Here is a 16,697-nt window from a genome sequence, read left to right as displayed (position 1 = left end):
CTAATTTTTGACCCTCAAAACATAAAAATTCCCAATTCTTCTCTAAACCATTTTGAATAGCTTAAAAATATAAAAATAATTTAGTACATTAAAGTGTTTGTACAATTATTGGTAACGGAGAAAAAAAAAATTCAAAATTTCCTTTTTAATCTTTTGGAGGATACTGTAAGTAGCCTAAACTGTTTTACGTAGTTTGATTGCTTAATGCTTATGGATATATTTTGAGAAGAATCTGGCAAAATAGCAGGAATCCAATTGATAAACATTTTAATAGGTCATCTTAACATTTAAAGCGGTTGTTATATAATATCAATAATCACTGGTATGAGAAGTACATCAGTGAGAAGTACCCGATCTCTATCACCTATGACGAAGCCTAAGATTATTCACTATGGGGAGTGGGTCACCGGAAGACTGTCCCCCGGACAACTACCCCCCCCCCCCCCAAGCAGGTTCCTACGTCATGTTGACATCAGAGATCGGGAGGGGGGAGAGTTTTCCAGTCACGGAAACACAAGTTTCGTTGTCAAACTGTTCTAATATCAAACGGATTACCCAAATTAAAAATTACTATTACATAGCATCATATTTTGCTAAGGGGTGGATAGCATTCCAGTCGCGAACACGGCTCCCATATTGGTAAGTTGGCAGATTTCGCGACGTCTTGTTTCACCGGGGGAGCCTGCATTTCCTGGTGAGTTATGAAACGACCTAAGCTTTAAATTAACTTTTTTTTAAAAGTCTAATTGCCTGGGCCAAATGTAACACAGAGAAGCCTTTGCTCAATACTTTGAGGATGTGTTCAAATCAAATGCAGAAGTAAACAACGAGGAAGAGATATTTGAGTATTTGTAGTCTCCATTACAACTTGACTTCTCATTGCAGAAGTAAATATCATCGTAGGTGAAATCAATCATCGTCAACGATCTTCATTCTGACAAGGCTCCTGGTTACAACCTCATAACTGGCAAAATATTTATAGAGCTTCCACAAAAAGGAATTAAGTTTTTACCATGTTATTTAATACAATGTTAAGACTGGAATATGTACCAGCTCATTTCAAAAGGGTACAATCAATTGTCATCCCAAATCCTGGGAAGCCTCTTTGAACAGGTAAAATCATACCGACCTAAGTCTTTTACCAGTAATTCCCAAGGTATTTGAACTGGGTTCCCACAAAAATATCTTAAGTGACGTGAGTGTATTAACAGAATTCCCTGACAGAATTCTGTTAATTTCCCTGACCACAGCACATTTTAGGTACTGTGAGTTCTCAATATTTAGGTATAAGCTTTGACTATTATCCAATAGACAATGGTATAAGGTAAGTATTTATCGTTTAAAAAACTACTTATTTTTATTTAATACGGCCTCCGCCATTACACCTAATTTTAGTGAATTTTCCAAATGGGGAATAAGCTGTTACCGCAGGTCTCTTGATAAGACCTAGACCACCAACCGATTTACTTTTTTGTTTTGACAAATTTGTTTATTTCATATTAAGCGTTCAAGATTTGAATAAAAAACACTCATTTTATTTTCTGTAGCAACACACCAACCTATTGTAGTGCAGAGTGTGGGAACCCTTTGTGTCAGTTAGATTCAGGCCCACTTTTATAAACGGGCAGACTGCGCATATGCCCAGGGGCACCGGAGGTTTAGGGGTGCCCCCCAACCACCGCCCGCCCGCACTAGGAAAAAAGGGGGCGCTGCTTTTGGGTTTGACCAGAATTTCACTGACCCTTAACCCTGCCCTGGTTAGACTAATGTATCGGCAATCCTAAAATGCTATGGGAAGGGAGGGAAGAGGGAATTAGGTCCACGAGGTAGGAAGGGGAAAAGGAAGTAGTGAAGGCTAGCAGTGCAGAGTGGGAACCGTTTGTGGCAGTTACATTAAGGTCATGGAAGGAAGGGAGAAGGTCCACGACGTAGGAAGTGGTGAAGGAAGTAGTAAAGGTGCTGAGTGTGGGAACCGTTTGTGGCATTAAGATTAATGAATCGGCTATCCTAAAATGCCATGGGAAGGAAGGGAAACAGGTCCACGACGTAGGAAGAGCTGAAGGAAGTAGTAAAGGCTAGCAGTGCAGTGTGTGGGAACATTTGTATTTTGTATTATATCCATAAACATTTTTTTATATTTATTGTTTCATTAAAAACCATGAAACATGATTGCTACACTCAACTGGTTTTCACTGCTATAAAAGCAAACCTAGTTTTCAAGTCGAGGCTTGCTTTTTATTAGAACATTAGATGCTAACTTACAGTATTTCTACAGACTATATCTGGCATCTTAGTTTCAGATCAATTCTGACCAAGTAGGCAAGGTTTTTAGATTTATCTATCGACTGATTTGTTAACAACTCAAATGAATAAGCTAGGCCTAAGTTAGATAGCCTTAATTCAAAGGCTTCGAGCTTGTTTTTTAATGTTAACCTAGTTTTTTTATTTTACTGGTTACAGCCAAGTAGTTATCAAAATTAATTGGGATAGCTCTAAGTGTAACCAACTAAAGTTACTGACTGGATGTTATTGAAATGAAATCGTTAGGCCCTAAGTTATGCATACATCATTTAAAATTTAAGGGTGTTTTGTCACAGTGTCATATCTTCACTAATGTAAATGTCCCACACCCACAGTTAAAATAGTTTTAAGGCCTAACTTACTTGAGTTTAAGAGCTAACTTAACTTATTAAATTAATTTACATCGATAAATTATGTTCACTTAATTACTCTCAAGAGTTAAACTGACGTTCTAACATCCACTTAACTTAATTAATCAAACTGTAGGCCTAATTATTACAAAAAACCTTATTGCAAGTAAATTAATGCTTCTTAACCTAACCTAACTCAACAGTTGACAAATCAAGTAGCAAACGAATTTGATTACGCCTGCTCTCTCCGCTCGCGAGTCGCGAGAAACGGTGACGTCATCATCTTCATCCCGGGTCCGGTGGGGCACACGGGAGGGACTAAGGCTAACATATCTTGTAGTGTCAGCGTTCGCCGCTAGAACTGCTAATTTTAATAATTTTTTTTTTATTTTTAGTTATAAAAATAACTTTTTAATTATAAAATATTGTTTTAAAATTATAAAATAAATTTTTAATTTTTAAAATTAAACTGTCATAACATAACCTAACCAAACAGACTTGCTGATAATATAAAAACTATACAAGATAAAAATCTAACTAATGATTACTTATAATTTTTATTTTATAAAATTAATTTTAAAATTTAGTATTATAAAATTAAACTGTCATAACCTAACCTAACCAACCAAACTTGCTGATATGAAACATTTGTTGACAAAAAGTTGGTGCCGCCAGTGAGATTCGAACCCGGGACCTCCTGAACACCAATCCGAAACGCTACCAATTATGCCACGAACGCCGCTGAAATCGCATCGGTTCGTTACGCTAATCGTGTTGCCTCAAGAGATATGACGTCACTACACCTTTAGCCTTAGTCCCTCCCGTGTGCCCATTCCATCCCGGGTCCGTCTGGCGCGCCACTTGTGGAGCAAATTTGAACTAATTAATGACGTCATCGTCCTACTACGAGTCCTCCCCCCATCGCGGCCGATCAAAAACAGCATCCACAGTTGGCGCAGCCTTCTACATCCCGCAACTACTCACGAGCTACACGTACAAATTGAATAACATCATGTCAAATTATTCTGCCGAATTATATGCCATATATAAAAGCATTGTCTTCAGTGAGACATTGCAAAACCAAAATATTATTATTTTCTCTGACTCTCAATCAGCTATTTCAGCAATTGAAAACTATAAACACTCCAGAACAAGTGATGATATTATCTACAAAATTATCTCCAAAGCCCAGCAAAGCCCAAAACGCTATGTACTCCACTGGGTACCTAGTCACATAGGCATTCAAAATAATGAGATGGCTGATCAATTGGCTAAACGGGCAGCTAATGATGGGGAATCTGTTACGGATGTACACGTTCCTTTCAATGACTTCAAATCGTACAGGAAGAAAAGACATAGAGAAGTTTACAGCAATACAATTTTGTTCTCAGCCAAAGCCCAGTGGCACAAGATAATTCAAAAGGAAATTCCCAAAAGACCATGGTTCTATGAATCCAAATTACAGCGAAACGAAATAATCAACATTTGCAAACTCAGACTAGGTCATGCCAACTTCAACAAACATTTACACTCTAAGAACATGTATTTTACACCACTTTGCCTTCGATGCACGTTAGGCCAAGAAGAAACTCTCCAGCATCTATTTTGGGAATGCCCAAGCTATGAAGTCTTCAGGAAATCTTGTCTAAAAGAAATCTACAAAGAGTATAAGACTAACCTTGCAGCAGCACTCAGCTCCAAAAACGACAAAATTTATAAGGAAATTAACATATATTTGAAAGAAATAAATAAGAGACTTTAAAGAAACAAGAAACCTTCCAAACACCAACTGTACATAATTGTCACATTTATGTTGTCCATTCTTGGGATTCTTCATCCGTGGCCCCCCTCCCCATTTCTGGGTTAGGCAAGCCTGACGGGCCCCAGGCGAAGAAGATACCTTCTCTCCCTTCCCAAAATCCCAGGAACCCTAGATTTCCTATCTGTTTTACACATCTATGAAAAAAAAAATAACGTAACAAACCTCAAAAAACCATTGTGTGCTCCGTAACAAAAAAAAGAAACATAACAATCAAAATAATAACAACATTAATGTAAACTGTGTAACTAACATAACCTAACCTTTGTTACAGAAAGTGTCAAATGCCCAAAGACAACCACAGAAGGATTCAGTGAGTAATAGTTAACATTAGACATCGAACAGGCTGCGTGGAGCAATTATCCAAGCCTTGAGCCTTAAGAGCTCAGAATAAGAAAGAAAAAAAAAAAAAAATATGTTGTTTAGATTCGAACCATAATTGTTTTGTTTGTTATGGAATTATTATGAACATGTATAATTATGCATTTAAGATTGAATTTTTTAACTAAAAAACATTAAGTTAGCATATTTTTTGAAGCCTTCAGTGATTTTATTCTTACAGGCTCGTAATCACCACTGATATCAAGTAAGTTTTATCTTCGCAATTGCAATGCATTACTAGGCCTAAATCGTCAGGTTATAATAGGCCCTAAGTTACAGGTTAATAAGGTTGGATACTTCTTATATAATTTTTATGTCATAAACAACTATTCTGAACCAACGGCTTTTACTTTTCATATAGGCTTATTCATATAAGTTAATCCACATTAGTAATTACCGGTACACTAAGAGGCACATAGGCCTACATACATTGTTGAGTCTAATGTTGAAAGTTTGGCCAAATACATAGCCTAAGTTAAATTATTTCTTTATAGCCTAAGTGCAGACCCCTTTTTTAAACCTGTCCCCCTTATTAGTTACTAGGCCTAGTCCTACCTTGCACTTACCAATCAACACTAGGCTAGGTTTCACATTAGACTAACATGCCCCATAACTTAGTTATCCGACCCTATCATTTCTATTGTGACTTAGGCCTACATTTTTGGCTTAAAATACCTACTTTGTATGGTCGCAATTTCATAGAACAGTATTAGGCTTAAGTTAACAGTATCAAGTTTTAAACTAGGTAGGGGCCTATCGTTATTTTCAATCAGTCAAATTTTTAACCTTATCAAGCTAGCGCTAAGTTATGACTAACAATTTAGCGTAGGTAGCCTAGTGTGAAATAGGCTGGCTCAAGTTGAACTTAATTCCAGCAATAAGTTATTGTCAATTGAATTGCAATATTAATTGCACCATTTTTTCTTAACTTAGGCTAAGTTACATAGCCTACAATAAGTTTAGGCTTAAGTTAGGTCTAACTTAAGTTATTTAATTGAAAATTTTGACATACCGGTAGCCTAACTCTAACTTAACTTAGTTAACTTACTGAGTCTCAATTGTTTGTTTCTAGAATGGATGACCAGGTCTGTCCAAGATGCAAAACTACCAAATATCGCAATCCTTCTCTGAAACTGATGGTAAACTCGTGCGGCCATGCTCTATGTGAAAGCTGCGTGGATCTCCTGTTCTTGAAAGGTAAGTAATCACCCTACAACGGTTATAAATTATAATCTGAATAGGCCTTACGATCCATATTATGGTATTTTTAATCATTACTACAAGGGGAGTCTTGAAGCTAGAGCCATTTTTACGTACAGCTCCGTAGTTCATGTGTACACCACAACAAGGTGGCTTGCCACTTACTAACGTCATACCACAAGAACCTTAAAAGTTACCTATCCATTAATTTTTGGATGACTGAATGTTATGACCCTAATGCATTGAGTGAAGGTGTAGTGCAGAAATGAGTTTGTGTAAAAATGATTGTGTAAACCTTTTTTCTTTGTAATCTTCTGTCAGAAGTCTGGCTTTTCACCAGAAAAACATAATTCCTTCTAAATGGACATTTTTGTGGACACTTTAACTCCCTTAAGTTTATCTATTTCTGCATTCACCTTCTGTTATTGCATTAGGACCCTAATCTTCAGTCATCTGGCGATTAATCTCTGTAGCCGTTATGTTTCTTTTAGTCAAAAACATATCACTGAGCTTATCTTGCTAGTAGTGGGAGATTAAATAATTTAAAAGATTTTTTAGACACACAGCACACAGCAAAGAGTAGGCCTACTTATCAGCAAATGGCACTACTCTGTTCACAAATGATGCCAGTGAGCAGTGAAGGTACACAGGAACTAAGAAGATATACTCACATACCGTCCTTACCTTAAACTTAGGTACAGGGAATGTGCTGAATAAGTTAAAAACTTCTTTGGGCCTAATTCCATCACTTGGGTTACCGGTACTGAAAATCTCTTTTAGCCTTAAAAACCACCCTAAAGTTCATATTTAAAGAGACAAGGGGAGTTTAAAAGGGCTTAAATATATCGATATATAAATCGCCATTTCTATATAAGTAATCAATAAATATTAGTTACTATAAAGTGATCTTGAAACATAGTTATGTGAATAAAACGTTTGTGTTAAACCTATAGATGAATATTTATAAAATAAACAATTAGCCTATTATTTTGTTTCCAAAATGTCGTTCAACTTTTGGAAATCAAATGAAATTAGTTTAAAAGACGATCTTAGTCGAAATACCTACAAAAACTGGAATTGATTCCCAAACCAAACTGATACCGGTAATTAAAAAAAAATTAAAAATTAAAAAAAAAATCTGAAAGGGATAATTTAAGGACATCAAGGGGAGTCAAAGTTAACAATCTTCACAAAATACTAAAATTACTGGAGTTTTGTCCGGACCAAAAAAGCGATGCCGTATCAATTATTCCCCTGATAATGAAGCATATACTCCTGGAAACGATTACTGTAACAGATCTATGGAAGTCCTACTTTGGTCAGACTGATAAAGGTTCCATACACTTTAACGTCAACCATAGTAAGAATTTCTTAGATCTGTTAACCGGCGCTAACACCCAAACAATAGAGAGTTCATTGCAGTCTGTCAAGCAATCGCTAAAGACGGGCATCCGGTTCGACTATTTGGCAGAGCACCTGTGTGAATATCTTGTAGAAAAGATGTTAAAATGGGTAAACAGGATTCTTTCATGCATTTTGTTAATGCAACATAGGCATTGTATCCAGGAATGTGAATGTAAATATATTCAAGTTTTTTTGTTAGTTTTTTTATTATTATTATTATTACAATAGAAAATATTGAAACATCAAAACACTTAAAGCGATTGATGTATGGATATATTTAAGTTCTATTTTAATTAGGTTGTTTGAGATACCGCTTATGAAAGTCTAACCCTTTTTTTTAAATTGAAATGTACTGCAACCTTTTTCCTCAATAGGTGGTTTGGATAAGCATGGTGGTATACATTACACTACTATTTTTTTATACCTTTTGGTTATCAAGATATTCAATTTCCTAACTGAATCACTGTGGATTGCTTGATTAAGGGTGCCTATCTTGATTAAATTCGGCTAATATCTTTGTTTCATAGTAATTAGTAATAATTCAAAATTATATTAAAATCCCATTTGCTTGATATTTTAGTGTAGCAGCTACCCTCACTGTTTGAGGAGAGTATTCAGATAAGTGGGTATAAGCAAGGCCACACTAAAAAAACAGGCCGTAATGCTCGTCTAGCATGACGTCACGATAGAAGACGGCAATGACGTATTTTTGCCGTTTGTGATCAGCTGCTTGTTTTAATCTTTTCATGGAAAACAAAAATATAACCTTAATTACGTCATTGCCGTCTTCTATCGTGACGTCATGCTTGACGAGCATTACGGCCTGTTTTTTTAGTGTGGCCTTGGTATAAGTTAGAATTTCATTTTAATTTTGGACCTCTTTAATTAAAATAAAAACTACTGAAGCAACTGGATATTTTTTAGAAAGCAGGTTTGCTGCAAGTTGGGTTGACTTCAGGGTTGCTACTCGTCCCGATTCTGCTGGGACAATTCAATTTCGGTTCCTTATGCCTGCACTTAAGCCTATGTTAATACGGGGGGAGGGGGGCCATGTCCCGATTTTTCCCTAACCTAAGGTTGCAACCCTGGTTGTCATGTTTTCTGTTGGACATAGACAGACAGACGTTCGTAACGAAAAAGATTTTTTTACTGTGTTGTCCTTACTCTGTAAACACAGCAATGTAGTTTTTTGCCTGAATACATTCCCGTTTAGACAGTCAGCTGGCATGAACGGAGTCAGTTTGATGAGTAGGTCAGGTAAAAGGTATGGTTAAAACTTATGTAAGCTTCAAAATTCTCGTGAAAGATGTATTTTCTATATATCTCGATTCAAACTTCTGTTAAATGTTTTACAGGTTCTGGAAGCTGTCCTGAATGTAACATACCTCTCAAGCGGAGCAACTTCCGAATCCAATTATTTGAAGATTCAGGAGTCGAAAAAGAGGTAGAAATACGCAAACGAGTTCTCAGAGACTACAACAAAAAGGAAGATGATTTTGCTACACTCAGAGAATATAACGACTACCTCGAGGAGATCGAAACTATAATCTATAATCTAGTCAACAACCAGAATGTGCAGGAAATGAACCGAAAGATAGATCAGTATAAAAAAGACAATAGAGATATTATATTGAAAAATAAAATAAAAATAGGCAAAGAAGAATTGGAGCTGGAAGAACTGCTTGAGGAAGAGAAACATGTCGACGAGCTGAGGAAAAGAGAACTCATCAAAGAGGAGCAGGAACTGAAAAAGAAGAAAATCAAAGAGAAGGAAGCTTTGATTGACGAATTAATGTTTTCAAACGCCGATGCCAAACACATTCTGAGCACTTTCGCTCAAAACAGTCTCGCTGCAAAAGAAGACGAGAATAAACCTCAGTTGCCCAAAGCTAGTCAATTCTCCACAGGTATTAAGTTTAGTAGACACAATACCGGGTACGCACCTATTCCTCGGATGGAAGAAGCACCTCCTTACGTGTACACTCCCCTCAAATTGACCATTGAGGGACCGAGTTTACCTTTGTGGAGTGATTTAGAATCAGGTTTTATCGATAACACCCGTGCGGAAACTTTAGACCAGCGAGCCGGGGGGTTCACAGCCAAGTACGCTTGTATGCGAGCGCTGCAAGACTCACTGGATGGTCTTTTCCTCACACCGAACAGACCAGATAACGCTACATAGCAGGAGGTGAATATTGTGGAGAGTGACTCAATTGTGGATCTTGTGGAATGAACGGTTTACTGTTCAAACTTACCACGAGAACGAGGAAAGGCTGATGGATTCAAACCTTGGACATTTTGTTTCATACTTGTAATTTGCTGCCAAGTTTAAGACAGCCCGTCAAAGTCGGTTTTGAAGTGATCGTAAAAACTGTCAATCATTTTCTTTGATATTTTTCCCATGTGGTTAAATGATTGTCGATTATTGAATTAGTTCAAGACGGAATATATCTAATGATTACAACTTTTAATTTCATCGTTTTTAATTTACATGAAAGTTTTGGATCATAAAATTAATATTATTTACAGTAATTGTGGTGTTTATATTTACAACTGTTTTAGGTCTACCAATTTCTTTTTTGTTATTTTGGGTTTTTATGATTTACGTTGATATTCTTGTTTTATACTCACAACTCATCAGTTATGTTATTTGTAAACAGTTATCAAAGTTGATAATTCAATGTCAAAGACAAGTTTGAATTAGGATTTTACAGTGTATATTAAGTCATGTAAATACCTTGTTCAATATAAAATATTGTATTTTATTTTGTAAATACTTTTCATCGAGTATCCTATGTTATAGAAATGTATTACATTTTTTTTTAGTTTCAAATATTACACTCTTTTTTCTTTTACAACTAAATTATGAATTGGTTTAAATTAGTCTCTGTATTTTGCCAATCTTTGCTATTCATTCACATATTTTTACTTTTTGATTTTTCGCTCAATAATTTTCAATTCAAACACAAATATTATGTAAAAATTAAAAATAATCTTAATATGTAATAAATGTAATTTGTAGACTGTTGTACAATAGATCCTGTGATAAAAATGTATTATTCTTATCAATTTATAAAGAAAAAATTGTAGTTTTGTTAAAATAAAGTGATTTCTGATTAAGAATACATACATTTATTTCATTACCTACGGATAGTTTTAAAATTGCTCAATATTCATACAAATCATAAGTTCAGATTCCAAACCAATTACTCACTTTTGAAGTTCAGTCTGTAATATACAATTCTGTTTTATCCACCATTAACATAAATATGGATATCTGAATGGTGTTCCTGATTGCCTAATAATTAATTAAAGGTTGCTAGTTCAATCCTGAGAAAAAGCAAGCACTTTTTGGTGGTAAGGAAACTGAACCCAGCTGTCCAATTGTTTGTTTTATTGGGCTTTAATGATCCTGGCTAAAGTAACAAATCCACAAAGGTCACTTGATTCTGTACCACAAATTTCACTCACATTTGAGTCAAAATTAGAGGCTTGTCCTCATATTAGTTAGGGAATGGGGAACTGTTAGCGTCAATAGGAAATTCAAACACATCCTACACTCCAAATTGAAATATAAAAAAACTAGGTGAAACCCGTCAAAATCGACGGTCACTGTCAAGGCTTAACGCTAATTATTCATCTACGGAAAGTTAGGTGTAGTGGAATATACTTGAAGTGAAGTTGGCTTTTACTCTTGAACTGTTAGGGACCTCCTCGTTTATATGGTTGTGCGGCTTCATTGGCAACAAATAATTCAAATTACATAACAATGCGGCATTTGGAAAAAGCAATAAATAATATAAATTGGCTGTTACGTAAATATTGACGCTTACATGCATTGTTAAACAACGTATCTTATAAAGGGTGATCTGATCTAGTTTAAAAGGAATATGACGTTTCTGTCATGACAGTAGCTGCTTAAATAGTATTTACTCTTTGTGCCTTTTTTACAGCCAAAATGTTGTGTTATTTTAAATCATGTTAACAACCCAGTGAGCCACGGTCCGTAATTTAGACCACTTTAAATAATATGTCAAGATAGGTACCATTTTAGGCCAGGTTTCTGTGTTTGGATGTTATTACACACGATAAGAGCACAATAAACTTCTTCTGCAGATAAATAATCTGCTGGAGAAATATAAGCCGAATTATAAATGTCACAATGTGAGTTTGATCATTTTGTAACTATATAGGTACCGGTAAGTTGCATAGTATTTTCGAGGCTGCTGCTCAGTGCGCTTTAAGAATATATTTTTTGAGATAAATTAAATGGTTTTTGTTGCTGAGTAGCGTTAGTAAACATGCGCAACCCATTTCGTTATTCTAATAACATTCAAAGGTTCTCTAAGAGTTCAAATTCTTATTTGTATACTTCTATATTATGTTTTCACTAAGCTGAATTAACAACATCGAAGTAACCTCTCTGAAAAGTCTATAGTAAATTGCAGTTTTGACTTTCTAAATTATGCACATATTTCTACATAAATATTGTAACATGTTTTATCCAGTTGCTGTAAACTACTATTAATTTAGCAGAATGTGGACACTGCTCAAATGGGCACCGTGCCCTTCTGCACTTGTATAATTTGGTATTGTATTACACAATCAAAGATTTTTACAATGATTGAAAACATGTATAACAAATCTCGTGAACCTATGATGATATGTAGAATAATATGATAAAATATAGGCAAAAGTGGGGGAACAGGCAGACAACAACCCGTACAGCAGATATAAGATAGTTCAATAAGGAATTATTGTAAGAGTTCTGTGATAAAAGGAATTTCCACTGATTTCGTAATGGAATATTATATTGCAAAACATGACATGATACAGAAGAAAATACGTTTTAAAATCATAAAATAGCATTGCAAATACTTCTTTTGGACAATTTAGTAACTCCTGATAAATGTGTGTTGTTTAAAACACAATTGAAAAATCAACAGCTGTTTCATTAAAAAGTATTATCCACATGGCCGAAATGTAAACAAATTTGTCGAGGTATTTTTAAAGGCTTCTGGGGCAGAGCCCTAAGGGAATTTACTTCGTGTTTCTTTTGATAACTCATCTACAGACCAAGGCCTTTCTTTGGAGACCTCTACCAAGTTTCTACGCCCAGCCGTTCTCTCAAATTAGAGGAGACAAAGTTTCCAATGAAATATTTAGATTTCCCCATGTTAATCTTATGAGAGAAAACCCAACTTTGATGGAAGATCCTGCCCAAACTAATAAAGATTTCAAAAAACCAAAAACACTTTGCAAAACTACAGATCAGGGCAATTTTTTTGACACTTTAATCATCAAAATCGGTCCAAAAATGTGGGAGGAGTTCTGTTCACAAAAATTGGCTTAGCGTATTATATATATAGATAGATGTTTAATTAATAAAACTATAACAAATGTTTTCGCTCCTTAGTATCAGCAATGAATACACAAACTATAGTTTGTGTATTCATTGGTATCAGGTACCTGAAATAAACAAACATAGAGATAATTAATATTGAATAGCTCCCTGTATGTTTTTTGTGTACAGAAAATAGCTGTTTTTTATAAATGCTGATCAAAGAAAGTACAGCATTTTTTCCTCTCTAAATTTACTTCCTTGCTCACAATCAGTTCTCCATTTTCCAAGTTCCAATTTAGAGCAAAAGAAACCCCATCAGCAAATTTTTTCTTTTTCTAAAATGATTTTCCCTTGCTCTCAATCAGTTCTCCATATACCCACTATGCCAATTTTTGTTTACAATTAATTTCTATTATTGAAATCAGCTGTTTTTATTGTTCAATAATACACACATAAATATGTATAGATCAGTTTGCTGTTTTAGCTTGAAGTTTGTGTAGCTGCACAACTTAAACTACAGTACTTTTTGATGTAGGTTTGCCATGACCTTTTTGCCTTTGTTTTTACACTAAAATAATGTCAATTAGGAAAATATACCAGTTTTTATTTTACTGAGGTTTGTTATTCTGTATATGAGTATTTTTGTGTTGACCGACGATGAAAAGTATCGTTCATTACTTGTACCGAAAGTGATTTCCCAGCACCTGCTCCAATTGTTCTTTTACGGTTTTGCTTTTTACATATAGCACTTGAGAGCGCACTGGAAAATTACTTTTGGTAATAACAAAAAAAATGTATTGTCTTATAAAATTTGAAGATTATTCTGATGTGGGATTCATTAAGGTGTTTCTGTTATTTTAGGACATGTTTTACCACGGACTGGAGACCATGTCTACTCTTGAATCTGTTGGCACAACAACATGTACAACAATTGCAACAACATGCAATAGCATACAGATTTATTCAGTTAAAACAGTTCTAAAATCAATAGGTTAAAATATACTGCACTACGATTTCAATTTATGTTGCTGCTATTTTAGCCTTTCAACTTATCCACTGTATTTTACTTTCCCAAAGACTGTCCCATTTGAATAAGTTTTAATTAATCCAGCTGATCAGTTGATTCTTTGTTGTTGTTTTTATTTATTTTTGTGTGCAGTTAGTAATAAAATTAGACTACACAGTGAACATTATGTATTCTATTTAATTGACTTTTAAATTAGTTTGGATATAATAATGTTCTAATCCGACTTATCTAAACATGTCATCCCTACCATTCCTTGATATACACGACAACTTCATATGCAACCGAACAATACCCGATTACCAACCTACCAAAGCTGAATTCCCCGTTCTCCGATTGTTGTAGACAACAATGCCGTCGCTGGAGGGGGGAGGGGGCGTGGCTTACTGTGCGTGCGCGCACTAACATACTCGCTCAGTGATGGTGTGTTTGTACCAGTGAGTAGTGTGCAGGTAGGCCCTAGGATGGCTGCCGGAGTAAGGGTAGCTGTTATACTCATCCTACTCGCTCTTCGCTGTGTCAATGCCAACTGGTGGTAAGTTTTTAAAAAGTTATTACTTTCATAGGTTTAAGTTTTTGAAAAAGTTTACAAAGGTGCGATGAAAGTTTGTGGTTAAAGTTTCAAAATATGTTACTGATGTTCCTGGGGATTTTCGGTCGAAACTGATTTACTATATAAATTTGCTCGGGTAAACAAAGGTAAACGTAACGTATTTTAAATTTTGTTAATTTGGTTAACCTATCAGTGAGTGTTAATAATGTTTTGGTGTTAATAGGTTGTTTTCTAAGTCGGTGTGAATTAAGGACTTCAGCCTTGTTTCATTATACGAAATAATTTCTACTATGGTACGGACAATATACCAAGGCATATTTGGTAAACATAAAAGGGTTGTATGTAATTTGTTTGGCTAAAAGTGTGTTATGCAGTTTCATACGATGCGTGAGAGTAAGCTTATGGAAATATGAACGCAAATGTATTTTTTATGTATTTCTATACTGTGAGATTTTAGATGACCAGTTGGAGATTTTATTGTCGGTCTATTTTAAACGTTGAATAAATCTTGGGTTTGTTAACTGGTTTCAAAATAGGTTTTACCACAGACTTTACAGGATAATGGTGACCTATCGACAACGCGAAAAGTAACTTAAAAGTACCATTACGGGTGTAATAAAAATAAAATGTTAATTACCTATAGGAAATATTTCCCAACGTTTGTGACTTCAAGCTACGTGTTCAAAACGTATCTTTGAGTATAAAATACCATTGCAAGTAAATATGTTTAAAAAAACAAACTATGAAGAGTTGTATTGTATAAAAAAATGTGGAATCGTTCTTCGTTCGCAGATAATGAATTTATCATTGTGGTTGTAAATTTGGAACCAAGTTGATCCGATCTACAGAAGAACTAGTAAGGTAATTAATTATGAAGGATATGCCTTGATCTAATAGCAACCTGAACGGTTAATTTAACTAAAGAAGGTATTCCTAACAACCAGATATTTTATATTTCAGTAACTTAGGCCTAATATGAATGAAAGTGTAAGATAATGTATTGGTAAGCGCTCATAGACTCTTTGTAATGAAATAACCCCACGGATAACATCCTAACACTATTTTAATTTATTCTACAATTTTGCAGAAAAGAGTCTGAAGTTTAAACTTTTAGGACGAAGAAATAAATTGATATTTGACTGTAGTAGTTTTGTACACTTGTTGCTGTATTAATTTTCGCTAGTCCTACTGGTTCGGAACTAGTTCAGACAAACAAGACTAAAACATAGTTGTAGGTTTTCTTATCAGATAGATAAGAATAAATCCCTTGAACTCAGTGAAGAAAACAGTAGCACTCCTGGTGTGTGCAACACAAGCATGTTTACTTGTCAAAATGTTTCAAATTTTCAAAAATTTTTAATGTTTATTCAATTTAAATTTATATTCTAAATAGACAAATACAAGCCCAAAACGATGTTTTATGAGTAGAAGCCATAATTTTGTTTCTGACAAAAGCAACTATGATGATTTTCCTGGAAATAACATTATTTGCGTTTATTATTGAAATAGCAGACAATTAAAACTACTATGAGTGAAGCCCAAAAATATATCAATTACCTTCACTACAGGTAATTGAATTTTCAATCAGTGGACTAAAAAGCTTTTATAAAATAATCGCTTGCTCCCTAAATCGTACGGGGAAAAGTGTTTAGTTTATAAAATACTCTCGTTTTCCCCTGTTCAAAAAGTTAAATTTAAACACATTAAACATCTCATTATTCATGTGTACATTTAAATAAAAATATATCTTAAAATACAATTACAACCGACATCTTTAAACATATTCTTAACACAACTGTCCACGGAATAAAAACGATTTACTATTAAAAAAAAAATAGTTTTTGTTTAAATGCTATCAGTAGCCTAAATTGTCGGCAGTGAGTAAGCTATTATTATGGAAAACTTGATACAATGATTTTATTTGGCTGATCAACAATATTGTGACAGGCTATGTCAAACAGTGTACAAGCATAAAATAAATATCAAGAGTTAAAAAATAAAACTGAGTAAAAATCAATCAAAACAAACCATGTACAAAACAATTTAAAACCATGTGCAAAATAATACATAGCAAACCATGCAGTTCACGCAAAATGCATGCACTATGCAAAAACAGGAAACAAGCTAATTAGAGGAAAACTTCTTGATGTTTAAAGAAGAATTTTTTATGTTATAGGATATTCAGATTAGGTTTTTTAATATTCTACAAGAGGGACCAAACGTTAAAATAACTACGGATTTGCTTTAAAAATATTAAAGATTTGTAACTCCAAGTAAAAGTTATAATTATTAGTTTAATGAAAACTTATTTACAAGACTCT

The 16,697-nt window shown here is 34.5% G+C and overlaps 2 protein-coding genes across 3 annotated transcripts in view; both read left to right on the top strand.

Annotated features, from left to right (window-relative positions):
- Positions 1 to 4,075: 4,075 nt before the first annotated feature.
- Positions 4,076 to 10,189, top strand: LOC128996765 (CDK-activating kinase assembly factor MAT1-like). Of its 2 annotated transcripts, none has more exons than XM_054422219.1 (3): positions 4,076 to 4,783; positions 5,924 to 6,048; positions 8,811 to 10,189. In XM_054422219.1, the coding sequence occupies exons 1-3, from the start codon at positions 4,755 to 4,757 to the stop codon at positions 9,635 to 9,637; spliced, it is 981 nt and encodes a 326-aa protein (XP_054278194.1). In that variant the 5' UTR covers positions 4,076 to 4,754; the 3' UTR covers positions 9,638 to 10,189. The 2 variants fall into 2 exon arrangements, with proteins under 2 accessions (XP_054278194.1, XP_054278195.1); XM_054422220.1 differs by lacking the exon at positions 4,076 to 4,783 and adding an exon at positions 4,955 to 5,056.
- Positions 10,190 to 14,256: 4,067 nt separating this feature from the next.
- LOC128996393 (protein Wnt-4-like) overlaps positions 14,257 to 16,697 on the top strand; it is a 55,061-nt gene continuing 52,620 nt past the window's right edge. Inside the window, exon 1 of the mRNA XM_054421701.1 lies at positions 14,257 to 14,358. Within this exon, the coding sequence (XP_054277676.1) occupies positions 14,288 to 14,358 (71 nt within the window). The 5' untranslated portion in view covers positions 14,257 to 14,287. The remainder of the gene's footprint in view (positions 14,359 to 16,697) is intronic.

Source organism: Macrosteles quadrilineatus, unplaced genomic scaffold, assembly GCF_028750875.1.
Source record: "Macrosteles quadrilineatus isolate MER2022 unplaced genomic scaffold, UCM_ALF_1.0 Scaffold_6__1_contigs__length_79288215, whole genome shotgun sequence".
Classification (NCBI taxonomy): domain Eukaryota; kingdom Metazoa; phylum Arthropoda; class Insecta; order Hemiptera; family Cicadellidae; genus Macrosteles; species Macrosteles quadrilineatus.
Note: the sequence above shows the minus strand (reverse complement) of the source record. Positions and strands in the feature narration are given on the sequence as shown.

Coding starts and splice junctions, on each gene's coding strand:
- LOC128996765 (XM_054422219.1), top strand. CDS start 4,755: ATGCCCAAAGACAACCACAGAAGGATTCA. Junction 4,784..5,923: donor GACAACCACAGAAGGATTCA/GTGAGTAATAGT, acceptor GTTTGTTTCTAG/AATGGATGACCAGGTCTGTC. Junction 6,049..8,810: donor GGATCTCCTGTTCTTGAAAG/GTAAGTAATCAC, acceptor AATGTTTTACAG/GTTCTGGAAGCTGTCCTGAA.